This window comes from Heteronotia binoei, chromosome 1 (assembly GCF_032191835.1).
Source record: "Heteronotia binoei isolate CCM8104 ecotype False Entrance Well chromosome 1, APGP_CSIRO_Hbin_v1, whole genome shotgun sequence".
NCBI classification, from domain to species: Eukaryota; Metazoa; Chordata; class Lepidosauria; order Squamata; family Gekkonidae; genus Heteronotia; species Heteronotia binoei.
The window spans coordinates 192,121,888-192,149,678 of record NC_083223.1 but is presented as its reverse complement, the minus strand read 5'-3'; the positions used below and the strand labels follow the sequence as shown (position 1 = coordinate 192,149,678).

Below are 27,791 nucleotides of genomic sequence, written 5' to 3'. Positions count from 1 at the left end.
GAGGATGGCGAAATTGAGTTCATTGGAAAGGGCAAGCTTCACTTTATGAAACATGATGGTCCAAATTTAAATTGGTGAGATAAAAAAGTTTGATCTTTTTTACATGTCAGATCCGAAGCAAATACGTACTAGGTCTCGCTTCAATGGAGAAAATGCAAGCCCAGCTAGATGTAATGGAGGCCAGGATAATGAAAGGAATGAAAGAAATGATAACAGCCTCCAAAAAAGAAATAAAAGCTATTGAGGACTCAAAAAAAGAATTAAAAAAAGGAATAGAGAATCTCAGAAACGAGACTTTCTTGTGATCTTGCCTCACTAACCTGTTACATTTCTTTGAGGGGGTGAACAAACATGTGGACAAAGGAGACCCGATAGATGTTGTTTACCTTGACTTCCAGAAAGCTTCTGATAAAGTTCCTCATCAAAGGCTCCTTAGAAAGCTTGTGAGTCATGGAGTAAAAGGACAGGTCCTCTTGTGGATCAAAAACTGGCTGAGTAACAGGAAGCAGAGAGTGAGTATAAATGGGCAGTCTTTGCAGTGGAGGACGGTAAGCAGTGGGGTGCCGCAGGGCTCGGTACTGGGTCCCATGCTCTTTAACTTGTTTATAAATGATTTAGAGTTGGGAGTGAGCAGTGAAGTGGCCAAGTTTACGGATGACACTGAATTGTTCAGGGTGGTGAAAACCAGAGAGCATTGTGAGGAACTCCAAAGGGATCTGTTGAGGCTGGGTGAGTGGGCGTCAACGTGGCAGATGCGGTTCAATGTGGCCAAGTGCAAAGTAATGCACATTGGGGCCAAGAATCCCAGCTACAAATACAAGTTGATGGGATGTGAACTGGCAGAGACTGACCAAGAGAGAGATCTTGGGGTCGTGGTAGATAACTCACTGAAAATGTCAAGACAGTGTGTGTTTGCAATAAAAAAGGCCAACGCCATGCTGGGAATTATTAGGAAGGGAATTGAAAACAAATCAGCCAGTATCATAATGCCCCTGTATAAATCGATGGTGCGGTCTCATTTGGAGTACTGTGTGCGGTTCTGGTCGAGGCACCTCAAAAAGAATATTATAGCATTGGAGAAAGTCCAGAAAAGGGCAACTAGAATGATTAAAGGGCTGGAACACTTTCCCTATGAAGAAAGGTTGAAACGCTTGGGACTCTTTAGCTTGGAGAAACGTCGACTGCGGGGTGACATGATAGAGGTTTACAAGACAATGCATGGAATGGAGAAAGTAGAGAAAGAAGTACTTTTCTCCCTTTCTCACAATACAAGAACTCGTGGGCATTCAATGAAATTGCTGAGCAGAGAGGTTAAAACGGATAAAAGGAAGTACTTCTTCACCCAAAGGGTGATTAGCATGTGGAATTCACTGCCACAGGAGGTGGTGGCAGCCACAAGCATAGCCACCTTCAAGAGGAGGTTAGATAAAAATATGGAGCTATTAGCCACAGTGTGTGTGTATGTGTGTGTGTATATATATAATTATATATATATAAATTTTTTTGCCACTGTGTGACACAGAGTGTTGGACTGGATGGGCCATTGGCCTGATCTAACATGGCTTCACTTATGTTCTTATGAGACTGTAGTAATAACAAAAAAAGTACAAGAAGTGGAAGAGAGAGTGAAAATACATGATTCCACCTTGTTAAAACTACAAGAAAAGGTGATAATACATGACTGTAAGTTGATGGAGACACAGAGAGGTGTACCAGAGGATGAAGAATCTGATTTGAAAGACTATATAATTAAAATAATTGCAGAATTTTTGGAGGAAGATTCTGAAGGGAATAGAAACATGTATGATTATATGTATAGGGTGAATTCACTCTATGCAAAAAAGAATAATCTGCCAAGAGACGTGGTGATAAGATTTATGACAAAAGAAATGGTGGGAAAGATCATAAACAAAAATTTTGAAAAGACATTGATAGTTGGAGGTAGTAGAATAAGAATTATGAAAGAGTTGCCAAGACAAGTGTTAACTGACAGGAATGCATACAAAAAATTGACAGAAAAATTACGTGACAATGGAATAAGGTACAGATGGATAATACCTGAAGGTTTGAGCTTTGAACTTCAAGGGAAAAGGATTACAATTACAAGCACACCGGAACTGCATAGATTTTATGGAGAAAATAAAGAATTTGCACCATGATGGATTACAAATTGATATCTTGGAATGTAAATGGACTAAACTCACCACAAAAAAGAAGGGCAACATTTAGTGGATTAAAAAAAAAATTGTAATATAGTTTGTTTACAAGAAGTGCACATTAGATAAAAGGATTATAAATTTTTATGGAATAAGCAATTGGGACTAGAATTTTATACATTGGCTGAACAGAAGAAGAGAGGAGTAATTTTTTATATTAAAAAAGATTTAGACCCGAAATTGGTTTTTAAAGATAAAGATGGAAGATATATAGCGGTGGAAATTACACTGAATGCTAAAAAAACTTTATTGTTGGGACTTTATGCTCCAAATGGCGCAAAGGACATTTTCTTTAAAAATATTACGCAACATTTGGATGAAGTGACTTATGAGCAAATTCCGTTGATGGGGGATTTTAATGGAACAATTCAGAACACAATAGATAGATCTGGGAAGAAAAAAATTGATAAAGAAGGGAAATTGCCAAAATCTTTTTTTGAGTTGGTTAACCAAAAAAATTTGGAGGATATATGGACAAAGTTCAATCCTGAAGTGCAGGACTATACCATTTTTTCAGCCAGACATAATTCTTTTTCTAGAATTGACATGGTGTGGGGGTACCAAAGATTTGGGACTTATAACAAAGAAGATAGAGTTTTTACCCAAAATAAGATCTGATCACAACCCAATAATGTGGATTACAAAATTGTCTAAAAAGTCGAGAAGATGGAGATTAAATGAAGATTTACTACAAAATAAAGAAATAGTGACATCTCTAGAAAAGGAAACTAAAGCTTACTTTCAACTCAATGATAGAGAAGATATAGAATTTCAGACGGTATGGGATGCCTACAAGGCAGTAATAACCGGCATATTAATAACATTGAATAACAAAGATAAGAGAGCGAAAGATAAACAGATGTTGGACATTCAAAATGAAATTAAGAAAAAAGAAGGTGAATTAAGAAAAAGGCCAGGAAAAAAGAAAATTATAAGGGAGATTACAATACTACAAACACATTTGCTAAATAAGGAAATGGAATGGAATTTGAAAAAATTACAACAGAAATCTTTTGAAGGAGCAAATAAACCTGGAAAGTATTTGGCCTGGCAATTGAAGAAAAAGAGAGAAAGTAAAATTATTAATAAAATTGTGGCTGATGAAAAAGAGCTGGTAGATCAAGAAGGAATAAAGAGAGAATTTTTTAAGTATTATGCTAAATTATTTAAGGGTGTTAAAGTAAAGAAAGAAGAGATTGAAGCGTATTTGCAAAAGATTAAAATAGCACCCTTTACTGAATATATGGAGAAAGTTTTGAATGATCCAATTGAAATAATAGAAATTGAAGCAGCGATTAATGCAATGAAAGTCGGAAAGGCACCTGGACCAGATGGATATATGGCAAATTTTTTAAAAATGCTTAAAAGAAGAATTAGTACTGAAACTTCAAAAACTAATGAATACGATAAGATTAAATGGGAAAATACCTAATACATGGAAAGAAGCTGTAATTTCATTGATTCCAAAGGAAGATAGAGATGTCACGAACTATAGACCAATTTCATTATTAAATAATGATTATAAGATTTATACAAGAATCCTGGCAGAACGGCTTAAACAATATTTAATAAATTTCATAAAGGAAGACCAAGCGGGTTTTCTCCCCAAAAGGCAAATAAGAGACAATATTAGAAGAGTTGTAAATATTGTAGAATATTATGAAAGACATCCAGAGAAGGAAGTTGCATTATTCTTTGTGGATGCAGAGAAAGCTTTTGATAATCTGAACTGGGACTTTATGTTTGCAGTAATGGAAAAATAAAGTTGGGGGAAAACTTTATAAGAATGATAAAGGCAATATATACTGAACAACGTGCATGGTTATGTATAAATGCAGATCTAACAGAAGAAATGATAATCAGTAAAGGTACAAGACAAGGTTGTCCGCTTTCGCCATTGCTGTTTATAATGACTCTTGAAATATTATTGATGCAAATACAAGATGATGAAGCAATAGAAGGAATGAGAATTAAAGGATTTGCTTATAAATTTGCATTTGCAGATGACATAATGTTTATAAATGAAAATCCTACACAAGTAACACCTTTGTTGTTAGCTAAAATACAAAATTTTGGAGAATTGGCGGGATTTTATGTTAATAAAGAAAAATCAAACTTTTATGTAAAAATATGCAAGTAAATAAGCAAAAGGAATTGCAGAGGCTAACAAAATGTGGAAATAAAATATCTGGGTGTGGAAATAACAATGAAAAACAGTGATTTGTTCAAAAATAACTATGAAAAGTTATGGTGTAAAATGGATGAAGATATGATAAAGTGGAACAAACTTAATTTGTCATTGCTTGGAAGAATAACTGCAATTAAGATGAACATTTTGCCAAGAATAATATATTTATTCCAAACTATTCCGATTGTGAAAGACAGTAAACAATTTAATAAATGGCAAAGGAAGATCTCAGAATTTGTATGGGCTGGAAAGAAACCAAGGATTAAAATGAAAGTTTTAATAGACGCTAAAGAAAGAGGAGGATTCCAATTACCAGATCTAAGACTATATCATGAAGCAGTTTGTTTAGTGTGGATAAAAGATTGGGTGACGCTATTGAATAAAAAGCTTTTAACGTTGGAAGGTTATGGAAATAAATTCGGCTGGCACCCTTATATGTACTATGGGAAGAAAAAGATGGATGGTTTTTTCTCTTACCATTACATAAGAAATAATTTGCTTAATATCTGGATGAAGTATATGAAATATGGTGATGAGAGAAAACCGCTATGGATAGTGCCAGCAGAAGTAATAAGAATAACAGCTGAGACAGGAGAGGAAAAATGGATGTCATACAATCAACTATTAAAAATGCAAAGCGGTAAAACAGAATTGAAAACTGCTGAGGAATTGAACTATAAATATGATTGGTTTCAAATGCAACAAATAAAGAGTTTGCTGGAAAGTGATCTTAAAACTGAAGGAATAAGACGAGAACAAACAGAAATGGAAAAAGTTCTGCTTGGAGATAATGAAAAATTAATTTCGAAAATTTATAAGTTACTCTTAAAATGGTCTATGGAAGATGAAGTAGTGAAATCACAAATGATTAAGTGGGCAATTAATGTAAATAAAGAAATACAGATGGATACATGGGAATATTTGTGGAAGAACTCTATGAAACTCTCAACATGTCAGAGTATTAAAGAGAATTGTTTTAAGATGATGTACAGATGGTATATGACTCCTAAAAAGTTGGCAAAGATGAACAATAAGATGCCAGACAGATGTTGGAAATGTAAAAAATATGAAGATTCTTTCTACCATATGTGGTGGGCTTGTGAAAGAGCGAAGAATTATTGGCAGATGATTCAACAAGAGATTTCTAAGATCTTGGGATACGAATTTAATAAAGTTGCAGAGACTTTTCTGTTGGGATTACAAATGGAAAAATTTCCAAAAGAAGGTAGAACTTTAATCTGGTACTTGCTCTCAGTTGCTAGGACATTGTATGCGCAGTTGTGGAAGCAAGAAAAAATATCAGAGAAATGGGATTAGATTGTAAAAGTTATGACATGGCGTGAAATGGACAAGTTAACAAGAACTTTAAGAGACTATGATTTGGAAGTATTTAAGTTGGAGTGGAAAAAGTTCAGAAGTTACGTAGAAAAAGAGTGGAAAATAAAAGGACATTAGACAATTTTTGATAATGATTAAGTATAAGAGGGAGGAGGATATTAATTTTGGTTCTTAATAATTAAGGGTACCTTTAATATTAATATTCTAAGTTTAGTACACCGGCGGGGGTCAAGTAACGGGGGGAGGGGTGGGTAGAAAGTAATATACGGGATAGAGGGAAAAAGTAGTTATTAATGATGTAAATTGACTATGCTACCATATGTTACTAATAAATTGTTTGAAACCACCAAACTGCTACAGCATCCGGGGAAGCCATAGAGTTTTCGTGGGAGCTCCTAGAGCAGCCAGCGCATGACATCGTGATGACGTAACTTGTGAGTGACATCATCACACTGTGCGCACTCCACGCAAACGAAAACAGTCCCCTGTTGGAGGCTGCGGAGGACTTGGCAACCCTATCTGATTCTCCACTCCTCCACATGAACTCTCCTGGGTGACTTTGGGCCAGCCACAGTTCTCTCAGAACTCTCTCACCCCCACCTACCTCACAAGGTGCCTATTGTGGGGAGAGAAAGCCAAGGCAATTATAAGTCACTTTGAGACTCCTTAACTTAGAGAAAAGCAGGGAATAAAAACCAACTCTTCTTCTATATCCTGAAAAATGTTGTGGGTTTTTAAGGGGCTACTTGAGTAAAAGTTGCATGAGACCATTCATCTACAAACTCACAGAACTGTAACATGCCAAGGTATTTACTTTAAAATTAAGTTTTCAATGAAATTAAATATCAGAAATCACTGCTTCCAACCCTCAATATCTATTATGAGTTGTTTATAAGTACCTGAAACACAGATCTAATTTAATATTAAACTCACTTTCTCATCAAGAATCGAAACAGAGTACCGAACCCCAACTATTTATATTATTTAATATGTTACATTTCCATTCATCTGTACAGTAGCAGGCTTCACTGAGAGAGTGGAAACATTTTGCATTTCAAACATACACAGCTGTGTCCAATATTATTTTGATTCAAGCAGACTGCTTGGCATTTTTCAAACCAAGGGTTCACATTCCTCCAAAGAAATTTTATACCACCAATATGCTACAGAGGACTCACTCATTTCATTCAGCAGTTCCAAGGAATATGGCTTTCAAGTTACACTTTCCATGCTGTAATGTGGATTCTGAAATATTTGTACAACTTCAAGCATGTGTGAGAAGAAACAGATCCATGTACAAGTACATGAATTTGTTATTTATTTATTAACATGCAGAATGGAATATGACAGGTAGTGAATAAGGCGCAGGCCAGGGATGAAGCAAAACAAGCTCTGTAGGGTATATCCTGCCTGTTAAGACTATTCACCACCACCACCACCACCACCCTGTGCTGCTGTCCTATGATGAGTTTCACCCATGGAATAATCATTTCAAGGGACAAGGCGAGAAAAGCCTTTTTGGTGTAATTACAAGCTGTAGGTCTTGCAAGCCTAAAAAACAATTTCTGTTTTAAAAACAAATATTAGGCAAGTAAATTATGTCCATAATATTAACATAAATCAATATTTTCAATACAAACAGAACTGCAAAATAAAAGCTGATGGTTGGCCAAAAAAGAGAAGGAAGACAAAAGAAACAGAAAAAATGTAATAGGAAGCTGAATTGAAAAGCTAGTCATGGTTAGGAGCCAAACCCAGTCAGTGAAAATGTAAGTAGTTTGCCTTTTAATGCCACTACCACAAGTGTGTAGCTTGATCTAAAGATTACATACTGCAGTCCCTCTGCAATTAAGTAAGGCTAATTCATGTGAGGGCTTTTAGAACTGTGTGGTGTAGGAGTTGTTGGCTGGTAAAGAAGTAAAAAGGAATAATCTTCTTAAGAATGTCACATCCATCTGTGGGTACCATCTGTCATAGGAAGCCTGAAAGAAGCTACAGAGGAATTCAAATGATGTTCAGCTGTCATAATGTAAATTGCTACCTTATACTGTAACCTCAGCACTGTATATAGGAAGACTTTCACCTCTTTTACTTCTTACTAAATATAGGCCAGATGCCTTTTGCCCTGTTCTATTTTAGCATAGCTGGGAACTTTCCCCCTCCCCATCAGTTGAAAGTGGAAGAACATTAGGAATGGAAGAGAATGAATAAAGTTTAACTGCTTCCTACCAGTTTACTTCAAGTTATTGGGGACATAGCATGGTACAATTCTGTATCAAGTAATGTTCATTCTCTTCATTGTTGATTAGTACTGATCTTCCTTCATGCTCTACCAGCAGCTGCTACAGGGTCTCTCTGACAGGAAATCCAGTCTTTTAAAACTCTGCTAAATAACTATTTGGATTGAGAACACTGTGCTGGGTAAAGCAATTTAATCTTTTCACCTTGTATTTTCCCAGTGCTAAACTGTGCCACTTCCTTGAAGCACAATTGGCCCCGGGAGGGAAAACATTTGGTTTCCTTAGTGTTTCTCCTGTTGTAGCAAAAGGTAAGAAAAAGGCATGGGGAGTGGGATTAATCCTTCTTCGTGCAGTACCATGATCCTGCTTCAAAACCCTGCATCCCCAAAAACTCATATTTAGCAAGTTTCCAACCATGATCCAACCATGGATTGTCAACACCTTGTATAGTTGGACATAAATGAAAAGGAGGAATTTCTGGTTATACATCAGTGTGCTGAAAACTCCTGTAGAACAGAATACACTTGAAGATGAAAAAGCTATAATAAAGTTTTAAAAATTTTTGGGAAAAAAGATGAAAAAGCTAAAAAACAAGCTAAAAGAACAATGTGACCCATGTAAACAACCTTCCTCACATATGCCACCCGCTGTGAGAAAAATCAGGGAATAAACTGAATGGGCATGCAAAAGCACACCTGAGGGCAAATAATCCAGCAAGTCATATGTATGTAAAACCTACTTCCACACATCAATGTGTGTGGAATACTTGGACTAGGGCCTCTGGCCCTAGATAACTGGTTCTGGGGCAGGCCACTGCAGTCCCTCTGCTCAAACTGGGAAACATGTTACTCATGCAGCGAGTCTCATATGGGCTGTAGGGGAAGGACAGTTCTTGAAACTGCCGGAAACCACTCATCCTCACAGTCTGTAGGATCTGCTGGGGTTGGGGGCTCAGAGAACCCTATTCCAAGGCCAATCCCCTCGCCTTTTACCACTACACCTTCGTGCAAAGAAAGATAAAAAAAATTCTTGGTAAATACCATCTAAACCAGGGGTGGCCAAACTCTTTCACACATACTGTGTGGCTCTCAAAGCCTCCACCGCTCTGTTGTCTGGCTTGGAGAAGACATTTGTCTCTTTAAATAACTTCTCCAAGCCAAGCCAGTTGGCGGCTTGGAGAATGCATTTAAAATTAAAATTGCTTTCTTTCCACCTCTCCCCTCCCTCCCTTCCTTCCAACGTCTGATTTCATGTCTCATGGCTCTCAAACATCTGATGTTCATTCTATGCGGCTCTTATGTTAAGCAAGTTTGGCCACCCCTGATCTAAAAGAAAGTGAGAGAGTATGCTGCTCAAGGTGGTAATCAGTATACCAACAGCCTCCCAAGTCTTATCTATAGAATAGACTGTCTTTCAGAATAATAAACCTGTTACTGGAAAGCAAATTCTGAGAAGAAACAAGATTAAGGATTTTAAATTATGAATTGATAATGAGTTTTAATATTATTTAAAAATTGTTCCTTCAGGTCAAATTTCAAAATATATAATTAAAGGGCAATTTGAATGTTTTTGCTGTTAAGCATTAAATACTTTATAGCGATAGCATCAGCTGCTTATAAAATCTGAAGCATTTGCCAGTTGCTGTCTAGTTCTTGAGCTGATCACGTTTCCTCTTTCTGCTTAACACTGTTCTCCAGTTGCCTGTTATGTTGCTTGTTTGCTCTCAAGCCAGCTAACAAAGCTAACTGAAATGTTTACTTCTGACTAAGGTTGTGCATTCAGATCTACTCAAGCCAAAAATATACCTAAAATATCGTATCAGTATTTTTCAGGTATATTTCGGCTTCCAAAATGGATCCAGGTTTTCTTGGGGAAAATGTGGAAAAAAATCCCAAGAAAATCTCAGATATAGTTGGGAATTACCAATAGATCCAAAAACAACAGAGAAGCAGGAGCAGATTGCTCCTACCTTTCAAATGCCTGTTGAGCTTCAACTGCAGTTCCTTTAAAGTCTATTAAACCTTAAAAAAAATAGAGATTTCCAAAAAATCCCAGATTCAAATACCATACCAGTATTGGGACCTGGGATTTTTTTTGGAAATACCATTTTTTTTTTGGGGGGGGGGGGTCTAATAGACCTGAACTTAAAAGTACCAATTTAAAAATTGCACACCCCTACTTCTGAGTTAGTGTTTGCATGCTGAGATATTAAGGGCCCTATAAGCAAAACTGTTATGCAAATATATAATTACAAATCTCTACTGATTATGGAATTTGACTATTGCATGCAACACATTTCATCCATGGAATACTTTTTTTTTAAAAAATCATTAAATCAGCATTGTTATAAAGTACTACTAACAGACACTTACACAGGGGTAGCTTTGCAGAAAAATAGGTGGTGGAGCTCATCCAGGGATTGTTATGCAGCTGCACCTACAATTCAATGGAAAAGGTGGGAAGGAAGAGGGGGGACCCTCAGAAAGGTTCAGGAGCTGTGTTACTGTGAGCTCCTGCTGGATTCAAGGCCTGCATTTACAGAATATGTATGCCTGAAGCAATGTATGACTATTCACAACAGCCAGTGAGGAGCAAGAAGGCATATTCTTAAAGTGCTTCACACAGAGATGCCTCCACCATTATAGTGACCTCAAAAGAGTTGGAAGGAAAGAAGATTTTCTTTTTCTGTGAAGGAGATCCTTCCCATCTCTCCTGGTGAGGAAATGCAAAGTCCTTATGGATTCCATAAACAGATAGGTGAGCTCCTGCCCAAGTTTCAAATCTTGTGCATTCTTAAGTCACATAACACCTCTATCTCTAGCATAGTTACTGATTCAACACAGCTAAACACCTAACAACTAAACTGAGTTTGCAGCTAAAACAAGGTGTGTCAGAGATTCTGTGCTGATTATACTTTGTAGCCATGAATGTCATATCAAAATACAATAACTGATCTAAAAGTACACTGCCTTTTCATGACTGAACTTTGAATGAAGCTTAGACTTTAGTACCTTAATGAATCTTACCGCCTCCCACAAACACATGCACAATTTACTTCCCTTTCCTTCTGAAATGGTGCCCCAGGAAGCCAGATGGAAAAACTTGGTCTGGATAAAATAGGAATATGAAGAAAGAGAAGGCATTTGTACTTCCTATCACTGTAGTGTCTAAAGCCACACCAATCTACAGGGCAGCAAAGACAACCACTATCATTCTTCTCTTCTATAAGATTTTAGATATTTCTATTTATGAGTGGTTTAAACTAAGCAAAAAGGGCAAGCACAAATAAAGATGTAAAATCTCTCTACATTTTTTGAGCAAAACTCTCATTAGGATTCCTAATTTGTCTGAAATTCTACATTTAATATTTACTTGCTACCATTTTTATGTTTTTATTTGTTACAGTTAAGTCACCTTGAGGTCACCTGTGCAGTCACACATGGGTAATTACAAACATGCAGGCCTACCAAAGAGAGATTTTGAAGTGCAAAACATCAGGGGTGTTAAATATGCCGGCCAGGGGCCAAATCAGGGCCCTGGAAGGCTTCTATTAGGACCACAAGCAAATCAGATTCCTTCTCCCTCTCTCTTGCTTGACATGATAGAGGTTTACAAGATTATGCAGGGGATGGAGAAGGTGGAGAAGGAAGTACTTTTCTCCCTTTCTCACAATACAAGAACTCATGGGCATTCTATGAAATTGCTGAGCAGTTGGGTTAGAACGGATAAAAGGAGGTACTTCTTCACCCAAAGGGTGATTAACATGTGGAATTCACTGCCACAGGAGGTGGTGGTGGCTTCAAGCATAACCAGCTTCAAGAGGGGATTAGATAAAAATATGGAGCAGAGGTCCATCAGTGGCTATTAGCCACAGTGTGTATATATATGTGTATATATATAATTTCATATGTGTATTTATATGTAATATATATATTGTTTTATATGTAATATATGTGTGTATATATATAATTTTGGTCACTGTGTGATACAGAGTGTTGGACTGGATGGGCCATTGGCCTGATCCAACATGGCTTCTCTTATGTTCTTATGTTGCTTCCTTCAGTTATCAAAGCCTGTTAAATAAAATTTTGCAAGAGTGCTAATCTTTTAAGCATGTTTATTTAAAGCTTTTTTACTTTAAAAAAATCTTTAATTGTGTTTGTCTATGTCCTTTATAAAGTTTATGTCTCCACTACCTGGCCTTACATTTTATGACACACAACGTCTCATTTATGTCAGATCTGTCCCTTGTAACAAATGAGTTTGACACCCCTGCTCTAGAGGGCACTTCTTTTTTCCCTCCTTCACAGTGGCATCCCATCTTTTCCAACATAAACACTTTCCCCTCAGTTCCTCGCTGCTGCTGTTGGAGAGAGCTAGCTTTACCTGTCAGCTTGACGTCTATACCTGGAAAAGTTTTAGAACAAATAATCAAACAGTCAGTCCTGGAACATTTAGAAAGAATGGATGTGATTACTAAGAGCCAGCATGGGTTTCTCAAAAACAAGTCATGTCAGATTAACCTGATCTCTTTTTTTTTTGAGAAAGTGACCACCTTGCTGGATTAGGGGAATGCTGTAGACATCGTTCATCTTGATTTCAGTACAGCTTTTGATAAGGTTCCACATACTATCCTTGTTGACAAGTTGGTAAAATGTGGTTTGGATCCTGTTACCGTTAGGTGGATCTGTAACTGGTTAGCAGATCGCACCTAAAGAGTGCTTGTGAATGGTTCTTCATACTCTTGGAGAGGAGTGACAAGTGGAGTGCCTCAAGGATCTGTCGTGTTCAACATCTTTATCAATGACTTAGATTAAGGAATAGAGGGAATGCTTATTAAATTTGCTGATGATACTGCAAACACAGAAGAAGACAGAAACAGGATACAGGCTGGGAAACAGGGCTAAAACCAGTAAAATGAATTTTAACAGAGATAAATGTAAAGTTCTGCATTTAGGTAGGAAAAATCCAATGCATGGTTATAGGATGGGGGAGACTTGTCTTAGCAGTAGTATGTGTGAAAAGGATCTAGGGGTCTTAGTGGATCATATGCTGAACATGAGTCAACAGTGTGATGTGGTGGCTAAAAAGGCAAATGCGATTTTGGGCTGTATCAACAAAAGTATAGTGTCCAGATCACGTGAAGTGATGGTATCGCTTTACTCTGCTCTGGTAAGACTTCACCCGGAGTATTGCGTTCAGTTTTGGGCACCACATTTTAAGAAGGATATAGACAATCTGGAACGGGTCCAGAGGAGGGCGACGAAGATGGTAAGGGGTCTGGAGACCAAGTCCTATGAGGAAAGGTTGAAGGAGCTGGGCATGTTTAGCCTGGAGAGGAGGCAGCTGAGAGGTGATATGATCACCATCTTCAAGTACTTGAAGGGTTGTTATCTAGAGGATGGTGTGGAAGTTTTATGTGGCCCCGGAAGGCAGGACCAGAACCAATGGGTTGAAATTAAATCAAAAGAGTTTCCGGCTCAACATTAGGAAGAACTTTCTGACCGTTAGAGCGATTCCTCAGTGGAACAGGCTTCCTCGGGAGGTGGTGGGCTCTCCTTCCTTGGAGGTTTTTAAACAGAGACTAGATGGCACCTGATAGCAATGAAGATCCTATGAATTTAAGGGGAGGTGTTTGTGCGTTTCCTGCATTGTTCAGGGGGTTGGACTAGATGACCCTAGAGGTTCCTTCCAACTCTATGATTCTACCTATGACCAGTGTTCCCTCCATGCTGAGTTAGTGTGAGCTAGTTCATGGTTTTTTTAACCCATGGCTCAAACATATCTTTGTTATGAGTCTTCCAGCATTAAACTTATTTCTTATGGAAAGGTTTTGAGTATAACTGTTATTCCCTGAGGTTTTAATAATCATCTGTGAGTCCAAGTGAAAAAGGCAGACTATAAATAATGCAAATAAATTTTAAAAAAGCTGTTTTCAGTCTATTTTTTCTACAAAATTTTATTGTCTGAGATGTGGTTTTACTTTTAGAAATGCCTTAAATGCTGCAGGGAAAGGCAGCCTAATTTTTTCCTAAAGACATAAAGTGGCAGTTGTGTTAATTCTATGCATTGTGTATGTGGACCGTAGTGAAGACTTATTGGGTATTCCTGAAAGGCTCAGTGGAGTCATAAGAACTGAGCTTGGGGACTCCGGAACAATGGGCAGCAGGATCCAAATCCCTGCTGCCCTGCTCCAATCATGGGCCCCCTGCTGGTTTGAATGATCCAATCACGTACTTGCGCGGGAACCCTGAGTTGTATATAGTTGGCCCTGCATGCCCCGTTAGCCAGTCTTGGAGTGCATCCCTATACTATGCTGTACCTAATAAAGAGCTGATGATCACTACCACCTCGCCTCTTAATTGCATTGAACCCACTATATTATATATGTGTTTCTAGTAGGGTTGCCAATCCCCAGATGGGGGCAGGGGATCCCCCGGTTTGGAGGCCCTCCCCTTGCTTCAGGGTTCTCAGAAAGCGGGGAGAGGGGAGGGAAATGTCTGCTGGGAACTCTGTTTTTCCCTATGGAGATTTATTCCCATAGAAAATCATGGAGAATTGATCCGCGGGTATCTGGGGCTCTGGGGGGCCTATTTTGGGGGGTAGAGGCACCAAATTTTCAGTATAGCATCTAGTGCCTCTCCCCAAAATACCTCCCAAGTTTCAAAAAGATTGCACCAGGGGGGCCAATTCTATGAGCCCCAAAAGAAGGTGCCCCTATCCTTCATTATTTCCTATAGAAGGAATTGAAAAGGTGTGCCGTCCCTTTAAATGTGATGACCAGAACTCCCTTTGGAGTTCAATTATGCTTGTCACAGCCTTGATCTTGGCTTCACCCCCAATGTCTCCTGGCTCCACCCCCAAAGTCCCCAGATATTTCTTGAATTGGACTAGGCAACCCTAGTTTCTAGATTTCACTGCACAAATGTGGGAAGAAGAGGAATTTAACATTTATCCCCTCCTGGTTTTCCTGACTTCAATACTCTCTCCTCTTACAAGCAACAATTTCCTCACAGGGGAAAGATGTACTCTATAGGAGCCTGTATATTTCCCTCACAAAGAGCAGCTCAGGGATTAACAACTGGGGTCAGGAAAGAAATACAAGAGGAAGGGTCAAACTCCCTTGACAGTTAGATCATGAATTCCTGCAGCCATTATTTAGTCTTTTAAAAACCATGGGTAATTAATTTCTAGATACCCTGATATAATGTGTACCCTGAAGATCTATACTATCATTGCTGTTTAAGAAAACAGTTTTCTAATCCCTATCATCTCGGATGAAGCTAAAAAATAATCCTGCAATGTTGGGAGCAACTTTTATGAGTCATAGTCAGTGTCCTGTACAAAGTTCTCCCTCTGACAAGGCCTTTCCAGTCTAACACCAAGTTTCAGGCTGCTGTAATTTTCTTCTGCCACCCATGTCGTTACCCAAAGTTCTGAATTTGTTGAAAATCTAGCCAGGTGCGGTGGTGCACACCTGTAATCCTGGCTACCAAGGAGGCTGAGGCTGTCAGATCACATGAACTCAGGAGTTCTGGGCTGCAGCGGGCTATGCCGATCAGGTGTTTGCAGTAAGTTCGGCATCAATTTGTTGAAACCCTAAATGCAGGCATTAGAACAATGCAAGAGGTTTGCAATATTAATTTGGGGGGGGGGGGCGGATTTTGATTATTTTTATAGAGAGTCCACAAAGTTCTGTTTGCAGTAAGGAACGGAAATATCTCTCTTACAAAGGCAAACCTTTTCCAGTCTCTCTGAAGTTATATCAGGTTTACATCAAATTCAAGGTGGCCGCCTTCTGAGCTATATTTTACCCATTGCTTATGTTGTTTTGTTGACTGGCTATTAGCCAATTTTAGTTTCTGAAAACAGCTGAACTATAAAGAATGATAATATCACTGCTTCCTGCTGCTTTAGAAAATGTTAAGGTTTCTGAAATGTTTTTATTAGCTTTTGAATTGTATGAACGATAGTTGCACGTGAATCAATAGAAACCCTTAGAACCTCATGCAAAACATCAAGAAAAGCCTACCATCATTAACCCAGACATGCGTTACTCAGCTGAGGGTACCACATAAAAATTTAGTCCTGATGAGCCACTTTTTGTTTACATAATTAAGAATGAACTAATTTTAAAGTGACAGGTCAATATTAAGATCTCCAGGTACTTTAGCTGTAGTACCAAAATTAAGATCTTCAGGTAATTTAGCTGTAGGAAGTGGTATTACCAGTTTGGACTTGTCTGTTCCAACAGTTTTCCATCTATAGTTTCACATTCAAGCTGCACAAGTGCTCTGAAGTAACAAGTATTTCAAACAACCTTATCTGCAGTAGCAAAACAGCAAAAGGCTCAATATACTCCAACACTCAGGAGCCATCCCCACATGCAAAGAGAAAAGGAAGTACTTCTTTACCCAAAGGGTGATTAACATGTGGAATTCACTGCCACAGGAGGTGGCGGCGGCGGCTACAAGAATAGCCAGCTTTAAGAGGGGATTGGATAAAAATATGGAGCAGAGGTCCATCTGTGGCTATTAGCCACAATATATATGTGTGTGTGTGTGTATACACACAGACATATATTGGCCACTGTGTGACACAGAGTATTGAACTGGATGGGTCATTGGCCTAATCCAATGGCTTCTCTTATGTTCTTAAGTGCATACTAACTTTTCCAAACCATTAACTGAGAAAGGTTGAAGGAGTTGGGCATGCTTATATTTTCTTATACTGCGGGGTGACATGATAGAGGTTTACAAGATTATGCATGAGATGGAGAAAGTAGAGAAAGAAGTCTTTTTCTCCCTTTCTCACAATACAAGAACTCGTGGGCATTCAATGAAATTGCTGAGCAGTCAGGTTAGAACGGCTAAAAGGAAGTACTTCTTCACCCAAAGTGTGATTAACATGTGGAATTCACTGCCACAGGAGGTGGCGGCGGCTACAAGCATAGCCAGCTTCAAGAGGGGATTGGATAAAAATATGGAGCAGAGGTCCATCAGTGACTATTAGTCACTGTGTGAGTGTGTGTATATTGGCCACTGTGTGATACAGAGTGTTGGACTGGATGGACCACTGGCCTGATCCAACATGGCTTCTCTTATGTTCTTATGTTCATGTTTAATCTGGAGAGGAGAAAGCTGAGAGGTGATATGATCACCACCCTCAAGTACTTGAAGGGCAATCATATAGAGGATGGTGTGGAATTGTTTTCTGTGGTCCCAGAAGGTAGGACCAGAACCAATGGGTTGAAATTAAATCAAAAGTGTTTCTGGCTCAAAATTAGGAAGAATTTCCTGACAGTTAAAGCAGTTCCTCAGTGGAACAGGATTCCTCGGGGGGGGGGGGGGGGGGCTCTCCTTCCTTGGAAGTTTTTAAACAGAGGCTAGATGGCCATCTGACAACAATGAAAATCCTGTGAATTTAGGGGGAGGTATTTGTAAGTTTCCTGCATTGTGTAGGGGGTTGGACTAGATGACCCTGGAGGTCATGTTTCTATGATTATGGCATTGTTTTCTGCCTTTGTCATTCCATTTTTGCTCTGCTTATGGCAAATCCTATCGCATTGACTCGAGTCTCAGCAAAGAAATGTACCGGAAGTGCTGCAGCAATTTGCAAGAAAACACAAAGCAGAACTCTTTAAAAGGGACACACACACACAGAGTGCGTGAGAAGCAGAAGTGGCAGTCTAGTTCATGTTTGCCATTCTTTTTAGAAATCTGTCTGCTTAAGTATTTTTTTCCAGTAATTCTTAGCCTCAATTCAGAATCCTTCCCATGATGAACTTTATCTTTCAAGTCTGATTTTGGTGCTTGCATGACCCTTTTGGAATTGCTGGATCAGTAACAGGTTTATCTTCTGGGAATGTTTGGCTTTCCTTGACCATTTGGATGAGACTACTTTTTCTGGGCAAATCTAATTGCAGATCTTTCCTCTGTTCTGATGATTACATGATATTTTCCCCTCCTGATTTGTTTGGGAAGCATAAGCATGGGAAGCATGGGGCGGGGAGGGGGGAGCTACATCACTGCCACTTACTGCCATTTGTCTGTACAAAACTACACCAACCCAATTTTTCTCCCCACAGAGGAAATGATACAGGAACCACTTGGTTTTTCATCCACAAGAGGACACAATTTAGAGCAGACAAACAGTCTGAAGGAAAAGACCCATCCCCTTTTCATTTAAAAATACTTATTGGAGAAAAAATTATGCAGCAAATACCTTTAATGAATACAAATTGAAGAAATGATTTTTTCCCTATCCAAATCTCCATCTATGTAAAAATTTCACCCCACTACGGCAATTACATCATCCACTGTATTCCACAGGATGCCCTATATGTATGTCACGTGGGCATTAAGAGTATATAAGGGTGTTTTCAAGCATTTTGCAAACAATTTAACATATCATATGAAAAGAGCACAATTCACTCCAGAACAACAGGATCCTAGGAGCCAGCAAAGCTCCCACAGGAATGACAAGGACAAATCAGCTAGGCGAGAATATCATTACTTCCTACATGGCTTAACTTTCCAACAGAAAATTCTTGATGTCTCTCTAATGCATATTGGGCTCTGTCCACAATATTAACTATATGAACTGAAGAGTACAGCTCTCAAAATGCTTCACTGCTAGCAAACAAATGTGTACTTCCTCTTTCTGCTTTTAGAACTATAAATGAAAGAAAGAGGGAAACAGGTCAAATTTCAGTGACTGATCAAGTAAACCTCTTTTGCAGTTTTTAACTTTTCAAGGAAACTCTGCTTTATAAGCAAGGTTTGTGTTACCTGAAGTCTAAGTAACAAAAGCTGTAATTTTGGGCATATATAGGCTTACAACAAAGGCAGCTCAGTCTCATTGGCAAACCTGAGAATAACACTGGAAAGGATATGGGAATTTGTTATTAAATGAGAATGATCAAGATGAGAAGCATGTCTGCAAACATCTAATTTAACCATTGCTAATTTTGGTGAGCTTTACCATTTGAATATGGAAAATATTATGCACTGTTATATGCTGGCACTGCAGAGACCAAAGATGTCTAAAGAAGGAAAGCCTTAAATATTTTTACTCACAACCACTGCAGTAACCTTGACAATTCATATACAAATTAACGGCTGTCTTCTACAGTCTCCATTCAATTTTTCCTTCTTTCCATGCCAAGCAACACTCCTTAATTGCTCATACTGCTCACTCTCTTTCCATGTTTTATTTCCTTTTAAAATCCTCTCCTTAGCCATCCATGCCATTTCAACACTAAATAGAAGACCCAGCTGCATTGTTTCTCTTTACTTCCTTCCAGCTTTCCTTATCTCTTTCCCTTAAGCCACAGTCCTTCCAAAGTATCACATGCTCTCTAGAGTCTTCTACTGGCAAATCCTTCATAACCTAGTAATTCCCTATTTTCCATTACTAACTTTAACTTCATAACTACTAATTCATAGTTCTCCTATCTATATTATTTAACACTAAACATATACCATAGCATCAGCCAGTGATGCTCATATGTCATTGTCAAAAATTTCAAAATACTTTATCAGGCCCTAAAATTGGTACCAAACATGCAGTTTTCCAAAGAACTATACCATTACTAAGTTTGTGAGCACCATAAATATGGTAATCTTTTATAAACATATTATACAAGGTTTCTCTAAGGTTTCAGATTCCTGACAGAACAAATCAGTTCCATTATCTCCAATAAAACACCCTGAATCTTAGATTTCTTTTTCATAAAACTCTGGATGATGGAGGATTAGCAGAATGGTATTAGAAAAAATCTAAGAGCCCTGTGGTGCAGAGTGGTAAGCTGCACTATTGCAGTTCACGCTTTGCTCACAACCTGAGTTCAGGTAGCCAGCTCAAGGCTGACTCAGCCTTCCATCCTTCCAAGGTCAGTAAAATGAGTACCCAGGTTGTAGGGGGTAAAGTGTAGATGACTGAGGAAGCAATGGTAAACCACATCGTAAAAGGTCTGCCATGAAAATGTCATGATGCGACATCACCCCAGAGTCAGAAATGACTAGTGCTCGCACAGGGGACTACCTTTACCTTTATTAGGAAAGGTGCAGTGGCAACTTACAGGTTAGTGGATCCATATTAATGTCTTCATTTACTAGGGCTTCATTTACTAATGTCTTCATTTACTAGGGCTACACATTCAGATCTACCCAAGCTGAAAATATAACCAGAAAATACCTATTGGTATTTTCTGGGTATATTTTGGTTTCCCAAATGTATTCAGGTATTCTTGGGGAAACTGGAATGGGGGGGGGGGGGGGGGGTGAATCCTGAGACAATCCTACATACATTCAGGGATTTAAGGTAGATCTGAACATAGCAGAGAGGTATTAGCAGATTGCTTCTGCCTCTCAGTTGTTTGTCAGGCAGGCTTATGCAGTTCCTTTAAACTTTAAAGCAGTGGCCCCCAGCCTTTTGGGCACCAGGGACCAGTTTCATGGAAGACAATTTTTCCACAGACTGGTGGGGGAAGCGGCACTGTGGTTTTTGCCACCCCAGGCTGCCCCCCACCCATGCCACATCCCTGCCCCCCACAGGTGTCTTAAATGGGGGGGGGACTGGGGCTGTTTCTGCCACTCCCTCCCATTAAAAGACCCCTGCCGATCATCTGATCGGTGGAGGTCTATAAATGAGGGGTAGGCTAAGGTCACAGCAGTGCTGGGTGGATGAAAGAGCTGATGTGGCCTCGCTCCAAAGCTGCAAGGGGAGGCAACCTTGGAGCAACGCTGAGCCACTTCTTTAGTCTGGGGCTGCTCTACCTTGCTCTGCGGCCCGGTCACTAGCAGGCCACAGACCGGTACTGGTCCATGGCCTGGTGGTTGGGGACCCCTGCTTTAAAGGGACTGTGGAAGTCAGCCTGAAGATCAGCCAGGGTGGCAGGGAGCTCTACCTTCTCTTGCAGCCCAGTTTAAACAGAAGCCAGCCCAAGATGAGCTGGGCCAGTGGAGAGCTCATCACTCCCTGTGGGCTCAGCTCTGCACTACCTTCTTCAGCTGCCCAGATTAAACTGGACAGCTGGAGAGGGCGGCTCTCTCTCCACTGCCTGTAGATCCTGGACCCAACTTCTCCTACAGCCCAGTTTAAACTGCGCTGCAGGATAAACCATTTTATCCAGTATTTTTTTTCTTGGGTCTACTGAACCTGGGGTGGGGTGGGGTGGGTATCAGGATTTCTGAAAAATCCCAGATCCAAATCCTAGGCTGGTATTGGGATCAAGGTGTGTTTGTTTGTTTGTGTTTTGAAATACTTAAATTTTTTCAGGTGCAGTAGACCTCCCCCCCCCCAAGAAAAAAACAGATTAAAAAAATACTGCACATCCCTATATTTCACCCAACCTAAACCCATGAACTTCTTCACAAAAATAATAGAGTAGACATAAGCAATCTCATTTTAACTGTCATAAAGTCATGGTCATGGCTAACCTTCACTCCCATTGGCTGAGCCATGTGTCTCCATGAAGAGCAACTCCATGTGGCTCCTGAGCCACAGTTTGGCCAGATGAGGTCAGGTAAGTCAGGAAGCAGGGTCTGCCAGACCCAGTTTCTTGCTATGGAAACTAACTGGGTGACTTCACAGTCACAGACTTTCAGGCTAACCTACCTCACGTGGTTCTTGTGCAGATCAAAAGGGGGAGCGGAGAATGATGTAAGCTGCTTTGGTCCCCATTGCGGAGAAAGATTGTGGTAGAGGCTACGTGGAGAGGGGAGGAGATGGAAAGCTGAAGTCAGATCAAGGTAAGTTGATGGTTAGCTGGGAAGGAGATAATGTTGCCAACTCCACGTTGGTAAATTCCTGGAGAATTGAGGGGTGGAGCTTGAAGAGGGTGGGATCTCAGGTACAATGCCATAGTCTCCACCCTCCAAGCCAGCAATTTCCTCCTGGGGAACCACTGTTGCCAATCTCCAGGTGATGGCTGGAGATCACTCAGAATTACTACTGCTCTCCAGATGGCAGAAATCATTTTTCATGGAGAAAATGGCTGCTTTGCAGGGCAGACTCTCTGTCACTGTACCCTGCTGAGGTTGCTTCCCTCCTGCTTTGGTCCACACTGTGGAGAAAGATTGTCCTTTTCCTAAGTAGAAACTGCAGGGAGGGGGAGGAGATGGAAAGCTGAATTCCCCTACAGAAAAGTCACCTTGAGGCATATACTCTATGGTATACTATAACACAACCAGGCCAGGCCAAAAAACCTCAGATCATGCCAAAAGCACACGCTGATATTAAACACCAAATGGCCAAATACAACAGGACAAGGTGGCAACAACACGCTGCATATGGAAGGAATGCTGAACTTCAGCATCTGCATGATTGTCATCAAGCTATGATGCCACAGCAAATTGACGGAGCACTCACCCAAAGCCTCTTTCTAAAGCCCACTGTATTTATTTCCACAACAGGCCTTATTCCTAATGTTTATGTATTTTTATATTATCAGTACTAATTACTTTTTCTGAACACAAACCAACCAATACTGATCTCTTTTATGAGGTATACACAGGGATTTTTTTTGTAGCAGGAACTCCTTTGCATATTAGGCCACACACACCTGATGTAGCCAATCCTCCAAGAGCTCACAGTAGGCCTTGTACTAAGAGCCCTGTAAGCTCTTAGAGGACTGGCTACATCAAGGGTGTGTGGCCTAATATGCAAACGAGTTCCTACTGCAAAAAAGTTTACATAATAAACTCCTGACTTTGATTTAATGCTTAGGACTATCTGTAAACAAAAAATAAAAAATAAATGTTCCAAATACAGGCCCTAATTCTCCAGTGTAATCTAACTGTAAACGAACAGCATTACAAGTTGTTTCACCCAACATATGTTCAGCAGCTGCTCACACTGATAAAAGGGCTAATCCTACCAAAGTAATTCCTCAAGTTCTTTCAAGAAGCGTATTAAAAGTTATGGACAACAAAAACTAGCAATCTTATCAAAACAAATATTAAGTGCTACAGGTCTTTCAGAATAATTACAGAACTATGCTCAGTTTTCCCTTGTTGGAACCATGCTAAATAGCAAAAGCTAGTTCATAATGAACCGTTTATATATTCCATTGATTCCACTTACCTGTGGACATAATGTAGCTGATGCACAGAATCAATTGCTATCACCATTTCAGCCAAATAAAAGCGAGCCATCTCTTCAGGTAACCGGTCCTCAAATTTACTGAGCAAGGTAAGTAGATCACCACCAACGTAGTAATCCATAACCAGGTACTAGGAAAAGAATTTTTTTACAAATTTAATTTAGGCAGAAATGCAACAGATACTACACACTAGACACAATATTACTGCTTCAGTAGTGGAACTGGTACATTCTCATCATAAAAAGCAGGGATCATAGGTGCAATATTGACAGAGCAAGACTGTCTATTTCTGCAGGAGTCTATTTCTACAGCACTGAGATATTTTGTTCTCTCACCATCCTCCCTCCCACTTCCACTAGCTACAAGGTAGGACACTGGAATATAAAATTATTCCCACACCCAGCCCAATGATGTCAGAAATTCATGGTTGAGATTAGGCAAAATAAATTGATGCTCAGTTTAAAAAGCAAATAGGAGAAAGCCATTTCATATATTTTTAAACGTTTATATAAACTAGGCTAAGTTTATATCACTACATCTTGAGGAAATGAGTTTCACAAAATAATCACATTCTGAGTGAACAAGTACTTTCTTTTGACTAACCTGCATCTCAGTATTTGATGCAGTTGGATTTTGGTGAACTAGCAAACCATGAAAGAGCATGCACATCCATTTGACACTACAAGTTAAGAAATGAATGGACTTCAAAAGATTCATTAAACACTTACTAAATAGTTTTCATCCTGAAAGGCATAGTGCAATGTTGTAATCCACTGGTTATCTCCATTTACTAATACATCCCTCTCTTCTCGAAAACAAGCTGTCTGAAGGGTCAAAAATAATATTTTAGGTACAATTTAATTCTGTAAAAATGTATTTATTTAAACAGACTGACTTTTTAATTGATGAGAACCTTTTAAGAAGCTTATGTAATTTAATTTAACTGTGATGTTCAGTATATAGTGAGCTGAATTTCTACTTCCTAAAATATCAAGACAAAGATATTCTCCTTTCAAAGCTTTGGAAACAGTGTTGTAATACCATATTGAAAGTATGGGCTTCATGACCCAGTTCGGATACTTGGATCTTTCCTCCCTCCTTTCTGAGGGCTGCGGCTTCCTGATGTCAGCAGAATGGAAGTGGGAGGGAGGAGAGATCTTTTAAAAGTCATTTAAAGGGAATGTTCCCTTTAAATGACTTTTGCTAGCAGATGTCACACAGGAGTGGAGTCCAAGCGGCAAATTCACCTGAAAGTGGCAAATTCACCCAGTTTTAAATGGCCTTTGCAAGGTTTCCCAGTTCACTCACTGAGTCACGCCACCAACACAGCAAGTGAACTGAGATTTCTCAGATTTAAATGTGCCAGCATGTCTGCCGACACTGGCGCCACTGTGTCTGCCAACACAAACCACCCAGGAGCTTTGTGGGAGGTTTGTGGGAGTGGGATGGAATGAACTGAGGTTCATGAACCACAAACCATGCCTGGTTCGTGACAAATTTTGGTTCATAATTCAGTTCATGCCATCCCTACTGGCAACCCTACAGGGCTCCTAAGATCCAGGCTAGTACACTCTACTGTAGTGCGATTGTCTGCATAGGGTACCCAGATATTCACCTGCCCACTCTCCAACATTTCCTTTCTTTTCTGTGTTTAGGGACCCAAGACCAAGCTTTACTGGTTCTTTCAGAAAAACTATTTACTGGAATTTATATCATACTTTAAGGATAATTATGGTACAATAAAACAAAGTGAGCCTCTGCCCTCTCTGTACAGCTGCCTGTCTTTTTATAACTGAATGGAGTTCATCATGCTTTGGAAGAACTGTCTTGGACCAAGTAAAATTTTATATGCAGTTATGTTATTACTCTGTGTGCGTGTGTGTGTGTATAAATACACAGAGTGCATACACATATCCAAACACTATACATGATACAATTTAGTCTTAACAGTTTATTACAAATCATGTCATGATTTGCAATGCTTCTTGAATCACTATATAGTCATAATTAAAAATTGTGTTTATTCTGGTAAAGTAAAAAACTGTGGTTTAATATAAAGAAAAGCCGAAAATAACAATTTTTAAAAATGTCTTTTTGTCAGAGTTGGTTTGAATTTTTCCCCCATTACCAAAAATTATTAATAGCTCCTTAACTATTTTCATGATGCGGGTTAAGCTAGTTTCCTCACCAGTGTTGCTTGGTTGATCAAAGTCCAGCAATGATATATAAATTTTTCACTGCTATTTAGCTCCTGGGCCATTCTGTGTGTATAAAGTGCCATCAAGACACAGGCTTTCAAAACAAGTGAGACTCAGAGGTGGTTTGCCACTGCCTTCCTCTGCAGAATCTTCCTTGAAGGACACCCTTTGAAGTACTGACCTTGTTTTGCTTCCAAGATTAAGAACCTAAGAGAAGCCATGTTGGATCAGACCAATGGCCCGTCCAGTCCAACACTCTGTGTCACACAGTGGCAAAAGACAGTGGGGCCAGAACACTAGAAGCCCTCCCACTGTGCCCCCCAAGCACCCAGAATACAGAGCATCACTGCCCCAGACAGAAAGTTCCAACAATACGCTAATAGCCACTGATGGACCTCTGCTCTGTATGCTTATCCAATCCCCTCTTGAAGCTGGCTATGCTTGTAGCTGCCACCCCCTCCTGTGGCAGTGAATTCCCCATGTTAATCACCCTTTGGGTGAAGAAGTACTTCCTTTTATCCGTTCTAACCTGACTGCTAAGCAATTTCATTGAATGCCCACGAGTTCTTGTATTGTGAGAATGGGAGAAAAGGACTTCTTTCTCTACTTTCTCCATTCCATGCATTATCTTGTAAACCTCTATCATGTCACCCTGCAGTTGACATTTCTCCAAGCTAAAGAGCCCCAAGCTTTTAACCTTTCTTCATAGGAAAAGTGTTCCAAACCAACTGCTCAGAAATTTCATTGAGTGCCCACAAGTTCTTGTATTGTGAGAAAGGGAGAAAGTACTTTTTTCTCTACCTTCTCTGTTCTTTTTTTCTGTTCTCTATGATGTCACCCCTAGGTCAACGTTTCTCCAAGCTAAACAGCCCCAAACGGTTTAACCTTTCTTCATAGGGAAAGTGTTCCAAACCTTTAATCATTCTAGTTGCCCTTTTCTGCACTTTTTCCAATGCTATAATATCCTTTTTGAGGTGCGGCGACCAGAATTGCACACAGTATTCCAAATGAGACCGCACCATCGATTTATACAGGGGCATTATGATCCTGGCTGATTTGTTTTCAATTCCCTTCCTAATAATTCTCAGCACGGCGTTGGCCTTTTTTATTGCAACCACACACTGTCTTGACATTTTCAGTGAATTATCTACCATGACTCCAAGATCTCTCTCTTGGTCATTCTCTGCCAGTTCACAACCCATCAACTTGTATTTGTAGCTGGGATTCTTGGCCCCAATGTGCATTACTTTGCACTTGGCACATTGAACCTCATCTTCCACATTGACGCCCACTTACCCAGCCTCAACAGATCCCTTTGGAATGCCTCACAATCCTCTCTGGTTCTCACCACCCTGAACAATTTAGTGTCATCTGCAAACTTAGTCACTTCATTGCATACTCCCTACTCCAAATCATTAATGAACAAGTTAAAAAGCATTGGGCTGTACCATGCTTCCTTCTCTCCCTTGGGCCCTCAGAACAGTCAAATTACTGTTGTAACCAGAGGAGCAATGCTCAGTGGCAAAGTACGTACTTTACTGGTAGAATAAAGTACGTACTTTAACTTTACTTTCCTTTCTCAAGGAAAAGAATCTCAAGTATGGGAACTTGGAAAGGACTCATGCTTAAGCCAATGGACAGCTGCTGATAGTCAGAATAGATAATTCTGGGCTACAAAGAACAATTCTCAAATGAAAATATGAAAGCACCCTGCTGCGTTAGGTATTATGTCCCAATAGTTTATTGCATGTAGCAGCTATATTTTTTTATTATTAATCAACTGTTTATAATTGACACGAAGTATCTTGAATATACATATATTTCTTGATTCAAGTCTTACCTCAGCCCTTTTCAGCATCTCCCATTTATTTAGTATTTTCATGGCAAATACTTTATCTGTATTTTTCAACTTGACTACTGCAACCTGTAACACATAAAATTAGATGTTTAAAAATATTCTTTGTATTTCAAGAAGTTTCTAGCACAGTTCATTATCATTGTTTCCACAGAAAGATGGTTCAGTAACTTCAAAATTTACATCTGAGAAAATAGACCCAAAGAATTTCAGATTTTATGAACTTTGTAGCACAAAATATTTATTGACACAAGCACATATGGAATTGTTTTAAAAGGCATATTGGGATTTCATTAGAATCCATAAATCTGTAAATTTGGTATTTTAGCTAGTTGTAATCACAAAAAGGGCAGACACTCCCATCACTGCCAAGGCTTCCAGAGCCTGATTCTTTAAGTAACATTATTGTTTACTAAAACCCCTTATTTATCATAGGGTAAATTGCATGAAATACACTCCATGAGAATTGAAACGTCTCTTATTCTTTTATCCTTATTACATCTGCCTGCTGCCTTCTTCACATCTAGGGAATCTCTACAGGATGATAAAGGAAAGGATTGTTTTGTTTTGGTCCTCAGAAAGATTTTTTGTTGTTTTCTACCAAAATACATATTGAGAAACAGCAGAAAAGCCATACTGAGGAGTGCTAC

At 39.3% G+C, this 27,791-nt stretch overlaps 1 protein-coding gene across 11 annotated transcripts in view; it reads right to left on the bottom strand.

Annotated features, from left to right (window-relative positions):
* CDC42BPA (CDC42 binding protein kinase alpha) overlaps nucleotides 1–27,791 on the bottom strand; it is a 324,619-nt gene that overhangs the window by 196,792 nt on the left and 100,036 nt on the right. For all 11 annotated transcript variants that reach the window (XM_060245772.1, XM_060245688.1, XM_060245715.1 and 8 more), the window contains exons 3-5: nucleotides 27,127–27,210; nucleotides 23,817–23,912; nucleotides 23,070–23,218 (exon numbers count right to left, since the gene is read on the bottom strand). In XM_060245772.1, coding sequence (XP_060101755.1) covers nucleotides 23,070–23,218; nucleotides 23,817–23,912; nucleotides 27,127–27,210 — 329 coding nt within the window. The remainder of the gene's footprint in view (nucleotides 1–23,069; nucleotides 23,219–23,816; nucleotides 23,913–27,126; nucleotides 27,211–27,791) is intronic.